The 16535-nt window shown below is 39.4% G+C and overlaps 1 protein-coding gene across 1 annotated transcript in view; it reads right to left on the reverse strand.

Moving 5' to 3' along the window:
* LOC119419890 (cullin-5) overlaps positions 1-16535 on the reverse strand; it is a 23737-nt gene continuing 7202 nt past the window's right edge. The window contains exons 7-19 of the mRNA XM_037687256.1: positions 15238-15318; positions 14320-14413; positions 12793-12923; positions 11098-11205; positions 10952-11016; positions 10735-10867; positions 7653-7784; positions 7321-7444; positions 5350-5525; positions 3433-3594; positions 3196-3314; positions 763-886; positions 1-676 (exon numbers count right to left, since the gene is read on the reverse strand). Coding sequence (XP_037543184.1) covers positions 482-676; positions 763-886; positions 3196-3314; positions 3433-3594; positions 5350-5525; positions 7321-7444; positions 7653-7784; positions 10735-10867; positions 10952-11016; positions 11098-11205; positions 12793-12923; positions 14320-14413; positions 15238-15318 — 1644 coding nt within the window. The 3' untranslated portion in view covers positions 1-481. The remainder of the gene's footprint in view (positions 677-762; positions 887-3195; positions 3315-3432; positions 3595-5349; positions 5526-7320; positions 7445-7652; positions 7785-10734; positions 10868-10951; positions 11017-11097; positions 11206-12792; positions 12924-14319; positions 14414-15237; positions 15319-16535) is intronic.

The following is a 16535-nucleotide window of genomic DNA, read 5'->3' on the forward strand; positions in this document are numbered from 1 at the left end:
AGGTGGGTTTTAGCAGCATCGCCTCCGAGGAAAGACGGCAGCGTTCAGTTCGAGTGTTCTGGGTTCGATTCGGGCTGTAGGTGTTTCCTCGGTGCTTCCTGTCAGCACGCCTTTCGGACTTGTGCAAGCACTGAGCAGGAGTGTAGTGGTGGCCGACGAGACGCAGAGCGACGTCAGAAACAGACCGTGGACATTTAATAACCTCATCCAGGCAGCAAAGAAGACCCCCCCCCCCACTTAAAAACGGCTCCCACCGCTTGGTGCAGACTCCACTGCTGCTGTGATATCAACCGTTTTAAATCTTTGTACAAGTTTAAGGCAGGAAGTTTTGTTTTAAATAAGTCTCAGTCTTGATTAATTTCTCCCTGCACAAGATTGGATTTTTTTACTTCTCAGTAGAGGACGGGAGGCCTGGAATATTCTAGTGTCTAGTGTCCTTCAGGCTGGATCCACTGACGTTAGCACGAGTCATCGTCGTGTGCTACGCCATGTAGATGAAGGTGTTTATATCGGTCTCATCCCGCTTTATGTACTTGTGGTCTATCAGCCACTCGATCTGCTCCTTGATCATCTTCTTCTGTGGTAAAAACATGTTCTTCAGGATCTCCACCAGCTCCGTCTGCAGCTGGGCGTTGTTGATGCGCTTCCTCATCTTCATGATCTGGATGATGGCCTCCTGAAGGTTACAGCAGAGAACCGTCAGCTGCTGTTCAACCGCACAGGGAGAGAAGAGGTGCATGCTGGGAGTTCATGTTCTCTCACCTGCGTTCTTAGGATCCTGAGCTGAACGATGCCTTCGTTCTCCTCCTCTCTCATTCGCTCCGTGGTGAGCTGCAGCCGACCGATCAGGTTAATCTTCCCCCTTTTCTGCACCTTTGAGTTTTTTCTGTAAAGTTGGACATTAAAGGATCGGTTTGTGGCTGTACGCTTCAAACTGACGACACGTGGGAAAAAAAAAAGGTATCAAATAATTTATTTTTATTTTGACTGTTTTATTACGTTGTATGACAAAACAGAACTGGGACAAAAATCTAAACATAAGATTAAAAAATATATATTTTAGCTTCTGATGAGTAGTTTGTAGATATGAAATGTAAATGCACAGCAGATAAACGTGAGTCCTAGACATGCTGTGTACATGAATGCAATCTGCTGACTCCTCAGATAATGTTAGTAAGCAAATTTTATGTATATGAATGTTTCTGTTCAGTGCCTTGGCACTATATAAATAAACTGAATTGAATTGAAACTGAAATTAATTAAATCATCGTGAAGCGGTTTTAACCCGTTCAGCACAAGATACAACGTACAAAGCTTGCGTGTGATTTTTTTTTTTTGTCTGCAGAACCTTTTTCAGATTCTAACATCTTAGAAGATCTCATCACGAATATATGTTTCGTTTGTACGTCAGAAACCAGGAACTAAACAAGGTTCTGGGGAAAGATGTTACTAGGCCTGTCGCGATAAACAATAAATCAATTCATCGCATGATAAATAAAAATTATTGACCTCATTTTCATTCATCTGCTTTATCGTTTCTTTGTCTCTCTCTTTATACTGAAGACACTGGATGACAAAAGGCTCAACTCCGGTGCTCTTTGCTGACCCCTCCCTCTCTCATTTCTCTTTAAAATACATTTTAACGATCTAAAATCACGTTTTTGGATCGTTAAAAGCAGCTAAGCTACGAGCTAAGCTAACAGGCCGACCTCGGCGAAAAAAACCTTCATCTCGTCGAAGCTCCAAAATTCACGGTTAAAACCCGTTCCTTCGTCTAAAAAGTTGTTTTCCTTTGCAAAAAGAAGCTGAGAACTTGTTTACTGATATTTTTATTAGAAATTTTGTGTGAAAAATGCTATGCTAAAGAGCTCAAATCACAAAGTGCCTGCCATTTTGAGAATGGAAAAACAGGAAGGAGAGACAGCCCATGTCACGTCAAGGGGCCTCCCTCCCATTTTCCTTAAAGAGACACGCTGCTCGCTCCCTCACTATCCACCCTTCGGTTCAAACAGTCTTATACTGCCATCCGGTGGTCGAAAAAAGGTACTACACACAAAACAAATTAAACACTTCTTCTTAAATTTGACAATAATTATTAATTATTGTCAAATTTCAAACAATATTACCATTTATTCCAATAATTTCTGAGACAATTAATCGCCCAGCAAAATTTGTTATTGTGACGACCTAGATGTTACCCCCCAAACACTGTCTACTTCTAAGATTAGGCCTTTCCTTTTTGATAAATCCTAGTTAGGGTCGGCTTGGGTTTCCTGAGCTATCCCTTAGTTATGCTGCTATAGGCTTAGACTGCTGGAGGACAAACTGACCACATTTCCTCACTCTGCTGCTGTCTTTACTTACTCTACCTGTTTGTTTTTGTAATTATTTATATCCTTGACATGTGTTTTTGCCTTTCTTCCTACAGGGGGTATACCTGCACCTGCACCTGCACCTGCACCTGCACCTGCACCTGCCATTCTGTGTTTGTTTCTCCTTCCTGTCCTCTCGAACTCGAGCCGGTTGAAGCAGATGGCCGCTTGTCCCGAGCCTGGTTCTGCTGGAGGTTTCTTCCTCACGAGAGTTTTTCCTTTCCACTGTTGCCTCTGTGCTTGCTCAGGATGGGAGACTGCGATGAAGTGAAGATTCAACGAGTCTGCTGCTTCCTTAGATAGAGAACTTTACTGAATGGCTTTTCTTTGTATGTGAATGTTTCTGTTCAGTGTCCTGAGACAACTTTGTTGTGATTTGGTGCTGTAGAAATAAACTGAACTGAAACAGCTCAACCTTTGGAGTCAGCTTGATTTAAGACGGCTCCCACAGCTTAGCAAACACAAAAATGGCTACAACTCGGTCAATTTGACAGTTTTTAGGCTACAATTAGGTGTGGTAGTAGCTGAAGGTCATCCCCGAAACATACTTGGAGCACTAACAGATTGTATAAGCAAAGGACGCGAGCGACAAGCGATCACTCAAGGAACGTTGCTGTATTTTCTACGTTTTAGCCTCCTGTCCAGACATTAATGAAGTTTTGGATTTTAGGGTTATGCTTAGGCCTGATCTGCACCGCCGATGCTTTATATTCATTAACTCAAACAGAGTTAAAGATAAAACCGGCAGAGTTAAGTACGAAGCCTCGACCAGACGTTAAAACTCTGTCAGTCACACGGAACATTATAACTGCACGGCTCTTACATGAGAGAAAACTCCTGGTTGACGTAGAATAACGTTCCTTCTGCGAAGTCTTTGGGCGAGGACACGAGCGGGTCGTACAGCAGCACTTGCCGCTTCAGTTTGGGGAACGCCACCAAAGACTGGGAGCACAGAGGAGCAGGAATGAGACATTTACAAGAGCTGGAGCTTCATAAAATAAACCTTTGCTCAGTAATAAACTCCAGAGACAGAAAGTGTTTTGTTTCCAGTCGTGTTTACCCAGAGGGTGCGTCGCAGCTCGGCGTCCGGTAGCTCGGAGGCTAACTTGAGGTTTTCAAAGCTGATCCGTTCCCTCGGCCGCTGGTTCCAGGCGAACAGCACGGCCAGCTGGAACGTGGTCACCTCCAGGTCGTACTGCCCCACCTCATTCTTAAAGGTTATCTGCAGAAATTTAACTTTTTGTTTCCTTTCAACAACTTACCAAATTTAAAAGTGTCACAGATGGACGTGCACCAAGGTGTCGTTTTTAAATATACTATTTAAAAGCATAAATGTTCGCTCTAAATAAAACTTCAACAATCACAGAGGTTGGATTTAAAATTCCATCCTGAGAACTAAACCTATTAAATAAAAGCAAAAAATAAATAAATAAATTACAAAATATTTTGATAATGAATTTACTACAAGTTTTAGGTTTCTGAGCAAACAAAACCGCCTCATTTTTAAGTTCTGTGAACATAAAACCAACATGTCTAACGGTGTCTCTGTGTTTTAGATGAATATCACGGCAAAGAGATTTTTTTAATCGGCCAAGTAAAATTTCAGCTCATTCACACCCAGAAGCCGCAGGTGAGCGTTCTGTTAACCGAGTGAATGTTCATGAAGCATTCACACTGTTGTGATCCATTTTTATTCTGTGCATTTTTCTGCATCTTTCTCGTTAGCAATTTTTGTGCCATTTCAACTAATCATAAATCAAAACGCTCAGCTCGTTCAGGAGAAGGGAGCTATGACTTTTAGTATTGGTGCAACTTTAGCTTTTTGAAATATTTAGCCTTTTCTGCCATTTTTTCCTCATAGGAAATGAAGTGAGCTCATTTTACATCCTTCAACGCTTTCGATCTGTTTACAGCATTTTACAGCTCCGTTCACATTTTATTCTGCTTCAGCTTCTTTCAGCTTCCTTGTGCAAATTTAAACTTTTTTCAGCTACTTTCAGTTAATTTCAGCTGTACTTTCAGCTGTTTTGTGCTTCTTTCAGATTATTTTGGCTAACAACATTTTTGTGTTCCTTTCTGCCAATTTCAACTCCCTTTCAGCTGATTTCTGCAAATTTCAGCTTTTTCTGCCATTTTAGCTACTATTTAGCTGGTTTTATTAGCTAATTTTATTTTTTCAGATAATTTCCCATTTTTTGTGCTAATTTCTGCTTCTTTCAGCCTAATTAGGCAAACATGTTCTTTCTGCTTTGTTCTGCTAATTTAAGCTTTTTCTAACTTTTCAGCTAGCTTTTTAGCATTTTTAGCCAATTGCAGCTGTTTTCAGATAAATTCAAGGTTTTGTGGTAATTTCTGCTCCTTTCAGCCTAATTTAATTCTTTAAGCTAATTTCAGCTATTTATATGCTCATTTCAGCTTTTTCTGCTATTTCAGCTACTATTTAGCCATTTTGTGCTAAATGTAGTTTTTTCAGCTAATTCCACATTGAGCTCATTTCAGCTCCTTCCACCTTCCTTATGGTGGTTTAAGCTTCTTTCTGCCTTTTCAGCTATTTTCTTTGCTAATTTCAGCTTTTTTAGCTAATTTATTAATTTTTGTTCCAATTTTTCCTTATTTAAACCTAATTCAGCAAATACATGTTGTTTCTGCTTTCTTCTGCCAACTTGGACTTGTTCTGCTTTTTCAGCTACATTTCAGCATGTTTTTAGCTCATTTCAGCTGTTTTTGAGCAAATACTTTAGCAATAAGCATTCACACTGCATTTTTGGAGGAAATGCAATTTCTCTAGTTGATTTTATCTTTAAGATGGTGACAATACTCGTCACATCTAACAAAGATCAAAAATAAACCTGGAAGATACATTTTAGTTCAGATATCTTCTCGAATAAAATTGGCGTTGAGCTGGAACGTTTTGTCCTGACGGTGGATTCGCTGCAGAACGTGCGAGTCCGTCTCAGTTCTCACGTGTTAAACTCACGATGCCGTTGGACATGAGGTGGTGCCAGTGGAGCTTCCTGCCGCTGTGATTCTTCTTGTAGAAATCTTCCACCTCGGGGATCAAATCCTCGAGCTCCGTGGGAAGAGAGACGAACACCTTCTCGCTGCTCCTCGACCACGCTCCTGCGTTCAGGATCTTTATGTTGACAGAGTCGGCTGCAGGGGAGCAAACAGCTAGAACTCAGCTCAACACAAACACGTTGCATAAAAACACATTTTAAAAGAAGTTGGAATATAAATAACAGACAGACGTGTGCCGCCTTATTAAATTATAATTTAAAATGTAAATTAAACAACTGGTAACGCCGATTAGATACAACAATCCACTCAGGAAGGTAAACAGAAGAAAATTACAATTATTTATTCTTAGGAAATTTGATAAACAGTAGTCCCCCTACTTCGTGGTTCAACTTTTGTGGACTCGCTCGTTCACGGGTTTTCAACATAAGAGTGTTCACGACATACGATTGTCAACTTTAATATCACTCACATGATTGGGACGGTCCTGGATAAAAACTTAACGGAGCGGGAACCAACCAATAGGACAAAAAACAACACAAAAAAAGTAAAAAAACGGACAGGCGCCGCCTTTTTGTAGTTTATTTTTCCCCTCCAACAAGCCTACACTGTAACGTAAGTCAAAAGAACTACATGGCCCAGAGGCCAACAGTGCTTCCGGTCGCTGCTTTCTGATGAAATTCAAAGAGCATTAATGGAGGGCGCAAACACTAACGGAGAAACTGATGTGGTAAAAATAGTTTAGCGACGCAGAGTCTGAAGTAACGATGCATCTGTTGAACTCACAGGACTGGCAAGAAAGTCACAAATAATCCTGAAGCTGAACTCATCAAGTTGTAGTATCTTTACTGGGGAGTACCACTGAAGTCACTCCAGGGCCATTTTCCAGCTCACGAGCAACTTCAATACAGCCCACTTCATTAAAAAAAACACATGGGGTTCTGTTTATTGCATTTATGATTCAAAGAAATAAAGCAATTTAAAAGGTAACAGATCATTGTAAACTTTGGTTTATTTAAATAATGATTTTAATGGCTGGATGTCTGGCCCCTGAGCTCTGCCCCCCTCTAGGCCCTTGAGCAAGTGGCAACAAGAAAGTCGGTTTAAACAACTTCCCATCATTTAATTCCAACAAAGTTCAACAGCAATTACTGGGTAAAGAAGTTGCGCCCAGCAGGTGAGGTTAAACTATCATTTGAAGTTTAGCACAAGTCTGAGCTGTTTTCTGTCCCATTAACAGAGACGTACACGTCATTCTGCACCTGCCGTTTAATAATAAAAACAATAACAACGTTCATTTTAGCAGGTAAGTCAACCGAGAACCAATTCTCATTTATAATGACGACCTGGCCAAGAGACAGCAGACGGTCAAATAAATATAAACTTTGTCAAAAACCTTTCACCACCTTGATTGTCTTTATTATTACTTGCACGTGCAGAAGTCTCTCTTCATATGTAGTTTTTATGACACCGCAGAGCTAAATGCTCGATTCTACTGGGCTGTTTCGCACGACACTCGGATAAAACCCAGACGGAACAACAACAATATCTTTTTCTAGAACGGATCAGTGAGATTTCTGCTTTATGTACAATAAAAAATATTGTAGTAAGAATACTTGTTTATTAACCAGCTAAAGAGGCAAAAAGGGTCTTTTCAGCTGATCCAATTCAACAGCTGTTTAGCGCCCCCTTCAGGCTAATTAGTTGTCATTGCAGCGTAACCTGAAGTAGAAAAACTCTAATTAAGGATAAAACATCCTGCTGGTTTTCAGTTTTGGATAAATTACTGAAACTTCCACGTGTGGAAGAAATTAATATTTATTCATGTCACTGTCATACATTCAATTAAATGTTAAAGAAGCAGCTGTTGGAAATATTAAATGCACGAGGAGAGTTTGACCGCCTGCAGCTGTTGGCGTGGTGCAGATGTTACCTGGTAAAGCCAGCTTGTTGTGTTTGTGCATTTCTTTAAAAGACTGGTTGAGGTCCTCGGACACTTTGATGTCTTGGAACATTCGGGCCAACTTGTTGACGTAATCAGCTGGCATGCCTACTTCCTGTAAAAACAAATTAAGACGCGTTTTCTGTAGCTAATTAAGTTTCGGAAATCAAAAAAGATGTTGAACTCTGCAACCATTTTTAAATTATTGTGCATTAAATCACTCGAGTGACTCGTTTTGGTGTTTGTGAGTTTTGTGGGTTGCCTCTGACGTCACGTCGTAATTCATTGAAGTGTGAAATGAAAGCGCTTGGTGCGGTTCGTACCCTGAGCCACTCCACCATGTTCTCCTCGATCTCGCTGTCGGCTGAGATGTCCAGGATGAGGCGCCGGGTCAGGTGGGCCTTGTGGTAGCGCATGAACACGTCTTTGTTCTGCACATACTTCAACACTAAAAGCTGCACAAAGATAATTAGCTATTATTAAAGGAGATAAAGCCTGTTTTCTAAATAAACCACTTTATAATTCAGGCACAGTTTTGGTTTGTTGAAGAGTTTCGTGCTCAGAACAAACTCTGCGCACCACAAGTCAGGTTTCATGTCGGCGGTGTCCAAACCTTTTCACAAGCAATGTGGTCAAAATGAAAGTACTCACAGGCTGCAAAAATGTGAATTTATACAATAAGAACGCAGATTTTTTTAAATCACACCACAGTGAGGTGGATAGGGAGCGCTGAAGCTGTGCAAACATTTCTTTGATGAAAAGTGTTCAGTTCCTTTGATCTGTTTCGTCTCTTATTTCTTATTTTAAAAGATGTTTCCCCTGAAACGATGCTGAGGCTCCAGCTGCAAACTTTGACTGAAAGATCTCAAACTGAGAGAAGAAACACGGAGTTGAACGATTTCTACAGAGTACCGGCAGCGTGAAAACAGAGTTAATGTGTCGACGCTTCCTTGTGTTTGTTAAAAGCCTTGTGGCAGCATCCTATTTACTGTTTATTTATATTGTTTCATTAATATTTCACCATGCTCAAAGCTTTCAGCCATGTTTTACAGATGAATAATGACCGACTGTGAATTCTGAGCAGGGTTTTAGAAGTTCGGAGCATTTGTTTTTTATTTCCTTTATTTTTAATGTTGGAAAATTTATTTTGCTGAAAATGTCCAACAGTAATTGTTTATTGTTGTTCATTCATGGTAAAATGTAGATCTGGAAACAAATACTGTAATTTTCTTTTTTACCTGGGATACAATAAAGACAAATATAATTTTTAAAATAGCTAAGAAGCCTGAATAAAACAACAATTATTAGCAGTGTTTCCCCTACCATTCTCCAAGGAGGGCGCCCCGCTCTGTCAACATAATGAGCACCCTGCCTACTGAACTCCCCCCCACTCCCGTCGACTACTGATGGCACTGCCGTAGCGCTAAGCTAGCGGTGAGCGATACAGACGTGTTAGCTAACCAACTACAGAGGTAGTGCTCCGTTTCCCTCAGGCTGACACCCCCCCCAGACAAAAATCACAGAAAAGATGAGCACCCTGCCAACGCAAGTGACCTATGGGAGGGGTCTGCAACCTGCGTCTCTGGGGCCACATGCGGCTCTTTGAGGCTTTGACCAAAACTAAAATAAAACGGAATTTTATTTCAATTATTGCAAACAATGAAAATGGCTAGTTTTAGCAGATGTCCTGTCATTTTCAAATATGTGAAGAATAGTACAAATAAACGGCGTAAAAACATGTAGACTGCATCATGCTAGTACTTTGTTAGCCACTTTAAGTCAACTTCCAGTCTCACAGCGTGATCTTTCTCTCAAAACCACCAGAATGTGTTGGAATATCTTTAAGAGAAGCTGCTGAGAAGGAATGTGAATAACTTTGATGACACTAAGAATAAAACACAAAAAAACAAAGTCAAACTAAACTAAAGTATTTATTTTTCGTTGAAAATGTACCGTATTTTCCGCCGTACACGTCACTTCGCTCTATAAGTCGCATCAGTTCATATTTGTCTAATAAAGTGGAAAAATCCATAAATATGTCGCTTCGCCGTACGCGTCGTGTTTGTTACGCGTCACCGCTGACAACCCGGAAATGTGGGCCGGTGTTGTGCCAAAAACCGATGGGCTGCCAAATGGTGGCCACTGGAGCATGCACGGGAGGACTTTAACAAGAATTTAACAAGATTAACACTTAAAAACAATTATTTGTTTGCTTGAAATTATAGTAAATGTGTGTCTCAATCTAACGTTTGTTTAATAAATGCACTTTGACGGTCAAATCAGCTGCATTTCAAAAATAGTTGCGCTGCTGAGCCGCTCCCAGGAGAGCGCTTACAGAGAGGGGAAAAAAAAGGAGAGGAACGCTACTCGTTTAATCGAAACTTAACAAGAAAAGCACCTAAACAATTATTTGTTTGCTCGAAATTATAGCAAAGGTGTGTCTCAGTCCAACATTTGCTTAAAAAAATGCACTTTAATGGTCAAATCAGCTGCATTTCGCCGGGGCGGTGCAGCTGTTTTGACGGTTCCAAGCAACAAGCAGAATGAAGGTGGGGAGACTATGGCAGGCCGATTGAGTCAATGATAGATGGTGAAGATTCTCAGTCATCCAGGACATAGTAAATTCTAAAAAGTTCAAGAAAAAACAATAAAGTATTAAGTAAAATATAATTAATAAAGTCCAGTTGTTTTTGTCTTGAACTTTTTTGAATTTGTCATTATAGCCACGTTTACCTATTACATGATACAACAGAATGCCATATGCCCATTACTACTCTGCTGCCATCAAGTGGCTGAACGTGGTACTGTTCTTTATTTTTTTCTTTTTCAGTCCGAATGAATGAAAGTGATCATATCTCAGCCAAAAAATGGTTTATGAATATGGGAAAAAAATCCATAAATATGTCACTTTGGTCTATAAGTCACAGGGCGTGTAAATTATGCAAAAAACCTGCAACTTATAGGCTGAAAAATACGGTAATTGGATATCCAACAGACCTAATTTCATACCGTCTTTAACTTTATGCTTTAATACTTAATTCTTCAACAATTAAGAGAACTCATATCATCCTGCAGAGTTCAGTTTAAATTTTTATAAATTTGTAAAAAATCATATATACGTTTTCTTTCTTTTATGAATCTGGTCTTTTCTTTTGTATTAAAATGTAAAAAATATCAATAAATAATAGTAGTCAGACATTTTACGTTTTATAACATCACCCCTACTGGCCAGAAAAGCCATCTCCAACAAACCAGTGGTCCGCGGGCCACCAGTTGACCGTACACAGATGTAGCAGTTTAGCGGCTCCGGACATTGCGATTAGTAAAGAGGAAAAAATGGCTCTTTTAATGGCAAAGGTTGCAAACCCCTGATGGGAAACAGTGAATGCCTAAAAACAATCTTACCACTTCCTTGAGCTTGGCCTCGATCTCCTCGGAGGTGAGCTTCTTACTGAGCGGAGTCTTCCTCAGCAGCATGTCGCAGTAGTTGGCCAGCAGCTCTGGACACTTGGACTCTGGCTGAGTTTTCATTCCCACCCTGTGAAACATTCGAATGAAAAACATAAAGATGCTTCTGTCGTTCACGACCAAAGCCAACTACAAACACGGGGACGTTCCTCACCCCTTCTGTTTCAGCGGAAGCTCTAATTTAAAAATGGTCGCATCGTTCACCACGGCTTTATACGCCTGCAGGAAGAAAGGAGTAAAATGAATTCATCGTCACGTTTTAACGTTTAACACGGACACGGGAGTGAAACTCGACCTCACTTTGTCTCTGGCGGTCAGGAAGCGGGGGTCGTCCTGAAAGGCCTCTTTAACGAGCCGACTGAAGCGGTTGAACAGCGTGAGCAGCTGCTCCACGTACTTTTCTGAATCCTGCAACAAGGAGCAGCGAGACGATGCATCAACACGTTCATAATTCAGATTAAAAACAATTAATCTGCCAACGGAACTGATTAATCCCACCTGACAAAGGAGTTTAATACAAACAGGTTCAAATATTTTGGGTTTATTTAGTGAAATTTCTGCTTTGCTGTTTTTAAAGCCTTTATCAGTTTTATTATATTTTTATGAGCGAAGTATGTGATGATGCAACAATCAGTAAAGTTGGGCTCTTAATTTGTGGAATGCTCTTCCTTTAAATATTAGACAGGCCTCTTCATTGTCTTCTTTTAAACCATTAGTTAAAACTTACTTATTTAATAAGGCTTTTAATATCTGAATTTCTTTCTTTTTACGTTGTTATTTGAATTGATTTGGTATACTTTTGTGTTTCTGATGTCATTTATGATGTTTTAATTGATTAACGTGAAGCACTTTAACATTTGTTTGAAAGGTGCTATACAAATAAAGTATTATTATTATTATTATTAAAAAGTTTATTCATGCAGCACCTTGCTCAGACAAAAAAATGACAGTGCTTCACATCTAAATGGGAGAATTGACAAAAATGACGTTAATAAAATTTAAAAAAATGAAAAAACTCAAATTATTTTAAAACAAATGGCCTGAGGACGAACTAAAGAATCATCGCTCCGTGAAAACAAGAGAAACCGTTTCAGTCAAAGGAACTGCTTAAAGCAAAAAAAATAAAAACATCTGGATGATTTAAATCAGGTGAGAAACTTAAAATCTCTGGTTAGTTGTGGGTCACAGTTAAAGTTAACAGGTTAATGATCGGAGGAGCCGAGACCTAAAATACACAAAAATAACTTCTACAAATCAGTGATAAACAAAATGTGATTTACGTTGGAACTAAACTCAGTTCTTCCTCTTCATGTTTAGGAAAAGATCTTGAAACCTTGGAAAGTTCTGAGTTATCGCTTATTTTTTTAAAACATTTTCCTTCAAAGCAGACAAACGTTGTAATCTTTTAAAGCGGTATTCAGACGTTCATAAAATCTTTGTTTTTATTTGTTTAAACCTTGGCTGCTGTTCCCCGAGTTGTCTCTCCAGTACTTGATCATTTTCAGACCATTTGTTGTCATTCAGGCATAAAAAGGCTCCTGAACTCAGCGCTGGGTCAGCACCACAGAGACAACGTTACACTAGAGTGTGAGACTTTTTGTTAGCAGCAGCTTGTCATAAACTAACAAAGTTTGAAAAACAGAAACCATCATCTTAGCACCACCGAGGTAACCGCTGAAGAACGATTAGCTGAAAACCTGACATAAACTAGGGCAACTGGACGGTGTCCTTTGTTAAGGTCTTCTGCTGTAAACAGTTTGTTTACACTTCCTTTGTTTTAAACACACTGCTTTCATGCTTACGTACAACGATTAGGCGGTAAATAATCAAAAAATAGCCGAAACCCTAAAAAACACCAACAGATTTAAAAAAAATAAAAAACCTCAACGAACTACTGATCAAGATCACTTGAAACAATTACAGGAAAAGCTGGCTCTTCAGCATATAAAGGAATTAGGCGTGGTTTAAAACTTGTGCACGGTGCTGTACGCTCACAGAGGTGATGGTCTCTGCTGAAGCCACCATGTCAGCCAGCCCGGCGCTCATGATGTGCTCCTCCAAGTCCTTCAGCATGGGCTCGATGCCACTGGGGACTTTGTCCATGAGCGAGAACATCAGGTGCAACTCTGTGATGGAGAGAAACGAGAGAAACGTGGAGAAAACGAACTTCTTCAATATTTATTGGACCAAATTATGATTAAAAAGTAAGAGCTGTGTTTCTTTTTAATAAACTAAAATGGTTCCAGTAATAATGTCAGGTCTAAAATATAACTTTATTGTTCTAACTCCCACCTTAAAGAAAATAAACGCACTGTTAAAAACAGAGTTACCAGTTATTTAATGAAGGCCACAGTCAGGAGTCCATTTTCAAATTTTATTTAATGAACCAAAACAGGGTCATAATAAAAATAAAACATTTCTGTGTTGTTGTTTTTTAAGTAAAGCTTCAGAGACGTTGAAGCTGTAAAAAACACGAGTTTTACTTTTTTAGAAGTTCTGTCACAAATCAAAGTATTTTAAAAGCTTTCGTCACTAAAAAGCAACATTTGGATTTAATATTTTACTTTCTCACGTTTAGCTGCTAAAACTAAAACCGAAACCTCAGTCCGAAAGCAATGTCTTCAACGCAATGGTACTTTTTATAGTTATTTGTCAATAATGGTGTACCACAAGGCTCAGTCTTAGGACCACTCTCTTTACAATCTACATAATTAACTTAGGTCAGAACAGTCCCGACGCATCCTTGCATTTCTATGCCGATGACACAGTTGTTTATCATGCTAAAACGGTTGCTACAACGTGCGCTCTCAAGCCATCATTACCTGCAGCGTCCCCTCAATACGGACTGAACTCGGGAAAAAGGCCTTTTCTTACTCTGCTCCTGGAACACCTTGCAAAAAGATCTGAAGCTCTCGACAGTTGTTAAGTTCAATTCAATTCAAAAATCAAAGCAGACATGTTCCTGTTTTTAGTATTTTTACCTCGTTTCATAATGTAGCTTGACTTTGTTTTATATCACTACTTTTCTTTACGTTTATTTTATATGCATTTTATGGCTGTTTTGTTGTTGTGTGTACTTTATCTGTGGTTTTGTCGAAAACAGGTCTCTCTTGTAAATGAGTCCTCGTGACTCAGTGAGACTTACCTGTATAAATAAAGGTTGACTGAATGGAGCAACTGAAGATTTATTTTCCGATTGTTTTTGACTTAACATGCAAAACAAAACCCGTCTTTTGGCGTATTTTAAGATATTTCTCCTTTACAAACTTTCACAAGTCAAATTAGTTAACTGTCGAGGTTCTAAACACACAAATAAAAGATAAATAAACTCCACATCTTCATATAAGTGTGAAAAATAAGATTCAGACTTTAATTATTTATTCTATTATTATTTCATTATGTATAAGAATTGTCGCGGCACAGAAAAGGTTGAGACACGAACGCTTTGAGAACACATGCAGGTTTTGGACCCGTCTATTTCCTGGGATGCCTTTACTACAAACATACTCATGTTGTACTCACTGTCCGTCTCATTTCGTTTGATCATGCCTGGACACTCGGCTAAGATGGTCTCCTTGAAGGATGTTACAAGTGCATTGACGCAACACTCCATCAACTGAAGAGAGAAAACAAGGAAATGCAGCTCACGCAGTAACGACAGTTACAGTTTATACATACAGTATATATTACACTGCCTGGCCAAAAAAGCCTGACTCTATTTTGTTGTTAGCTTTGATTACAGCTCACATTCGCTGTAGCATTGAGCTTCTGCAATGTCACATTTCTTCCTGTCCAGAGTTGCATTAATTTTTCACCAAGATCTTGTATTGATGACAAGATTCAGACCACTGCGACAAGTCTTCTCCAGCCCATCCCAAAGGTTCTCGCTGGGGTCTGGACTCTGTGGGGACCAGTCCATGTGTGAAAACGTCTCGTGATCCTGAACCGCTCTTTCACGATTTGAGCCTGACGAATCCCGGCATCGTCACCCTGGAACACAGCCGTGCCATGAGGGAAGAAAAAAACCCATTGATGGAATAACCTGGCCAGCTGACCTTAGAAATTAGACCAGACCAACTGCAGGACCCCAGATCGTAGACTGCCCCCGCAGGCTGTACGTTTCAGGTAATAATTGGACCTTGCTGAAACAGATCATCGTTTCCACGACCACAGGAAGTCTTTCCACGTGGCTGTTAAACAAATGATCCACTCACTGCATCAGTTAGGGTTAAAGAACGTGTTGCTGCTGAAACAGAATCACTCGTCCAGTAATTATCCAGGCTCCTAACCATCAGCTTAGTTTAATCCAGGCGGTGACTTTTGTTTTGGGCCAGGCAGTGTAATGTGTAAATGTGTGGAGTTGAGTCAAAATACATAAACGTTGCCTTTAATACCAAACATTGAAGTACTTTGTACTAATCGGTAACAGATGTTACTCACAGCTTGTACGGAGTTACAGTCGCGTCTCGTCTCCAGATATCTTAAAGCTCGTTTCTCTTCTTCCCTCAGCTTTGAATCTGCCTGGTTAAAGAAAAATGTTTTTCAACATATAATAATTAACATTTTCACTCAATGTTTTCACCCCCTGACCTAAATATGTTGATTTTAGTCTGGATTGGGATTATTTTGTTCTTCTGGTGAGACGATGGAGAAACAGAAACCATTCATGTTTACATAGAGGCACAAAACCTACTTTACGCTTTAAGAAAGAAAACACAACTTTTAAGTGTTTAAAATATATATATTAGATTATAAAAATAAAGTTCTGTAAGAAATTTTGAACATTAGTTGTAGTTTTACGTTAGGACAAAAAAAGCCACTGAACTCGTGTTCCGTCTCCTGAACGGTCAACTCTGAGTCCTGACTGTGAAGCTATGGACATTTAATAATAAATAATAAACAAACACACTCTAATAAACTGTTAAGATTATTTATTTACAAATGTCCATTGGGTAACAATTTATGACTGCTAAAAGGCAAAACAAATTTTGTTTGCTTCAACTGTAATAAAGTTTTTTAATTAATCTTGTGAATTATTTCCACAATGATTTGTCATATTATTGTAAGTTTTGTAAAATGCCCAATTTCAGTGTAACGGTTTGTGTGTGTGTACTTTCTGTTTTTCCATCTCAAAAACTTGTTTCAAATGTGTTAAAATGTTCACATTTTTGTAGAAACTCACCGTTTGGCTGGAAGTTGGGACTAAAGACGACTAACAACTGACAGATTCTTCTTTGTTGAAACGTTTCGTCAGTTCTGTCACCAGCAGACGGGCTGATCCACCATGACAAGGTGCTGCTTATAAGACTGAGTTTATTGCAGCTCCGCAGACTGAAACAACTGACTGTTGTTCAGCGCATTGTTTTGTACTACTAGTGCTTAGTGTGTTTCTTAGTTCATGTCTTAGATCTTCTTACCGTTTTTCCTTTACAATTTATACTTTTGTTGGATGTAACAGGGACCCTGAGTACACAATTTCATTCCACCACATGTACCACATGTGGTACGAATGAGAAAGAAACATTGACCTTGACCTTGAAGAAGTCTTCTGGAGAAAAGACAAAACATTTCAACAAAGAAGAATCTGTCCAGAAGACCTGACTTAACCTTGTTAGATTGATCTGCCTGGATTATTGAAACAACAGATTGTTGCTAAATGCTAACAGAACCACTGCTAACAGGACCATGCTACTAACAGAACCATGCTACTAACAGAACCATGCTAACAGAACCTTACT

Source organism: Nematolebias whitei, chromosome 14 (assembly GCF_014905685.2).
Source record: "Nematolebias whitei isolate Nwh7 chromosome 14, NemWhi1, whole genome shotgun sequence".
Taxonomy (NCBI): domain Eukaryota; kingdom Metazoa; phylum Chordata; class Actinopteri; order Cyprinodontiformes; family Rivulidae; genus Nematolebias; species Nematolebias whitei.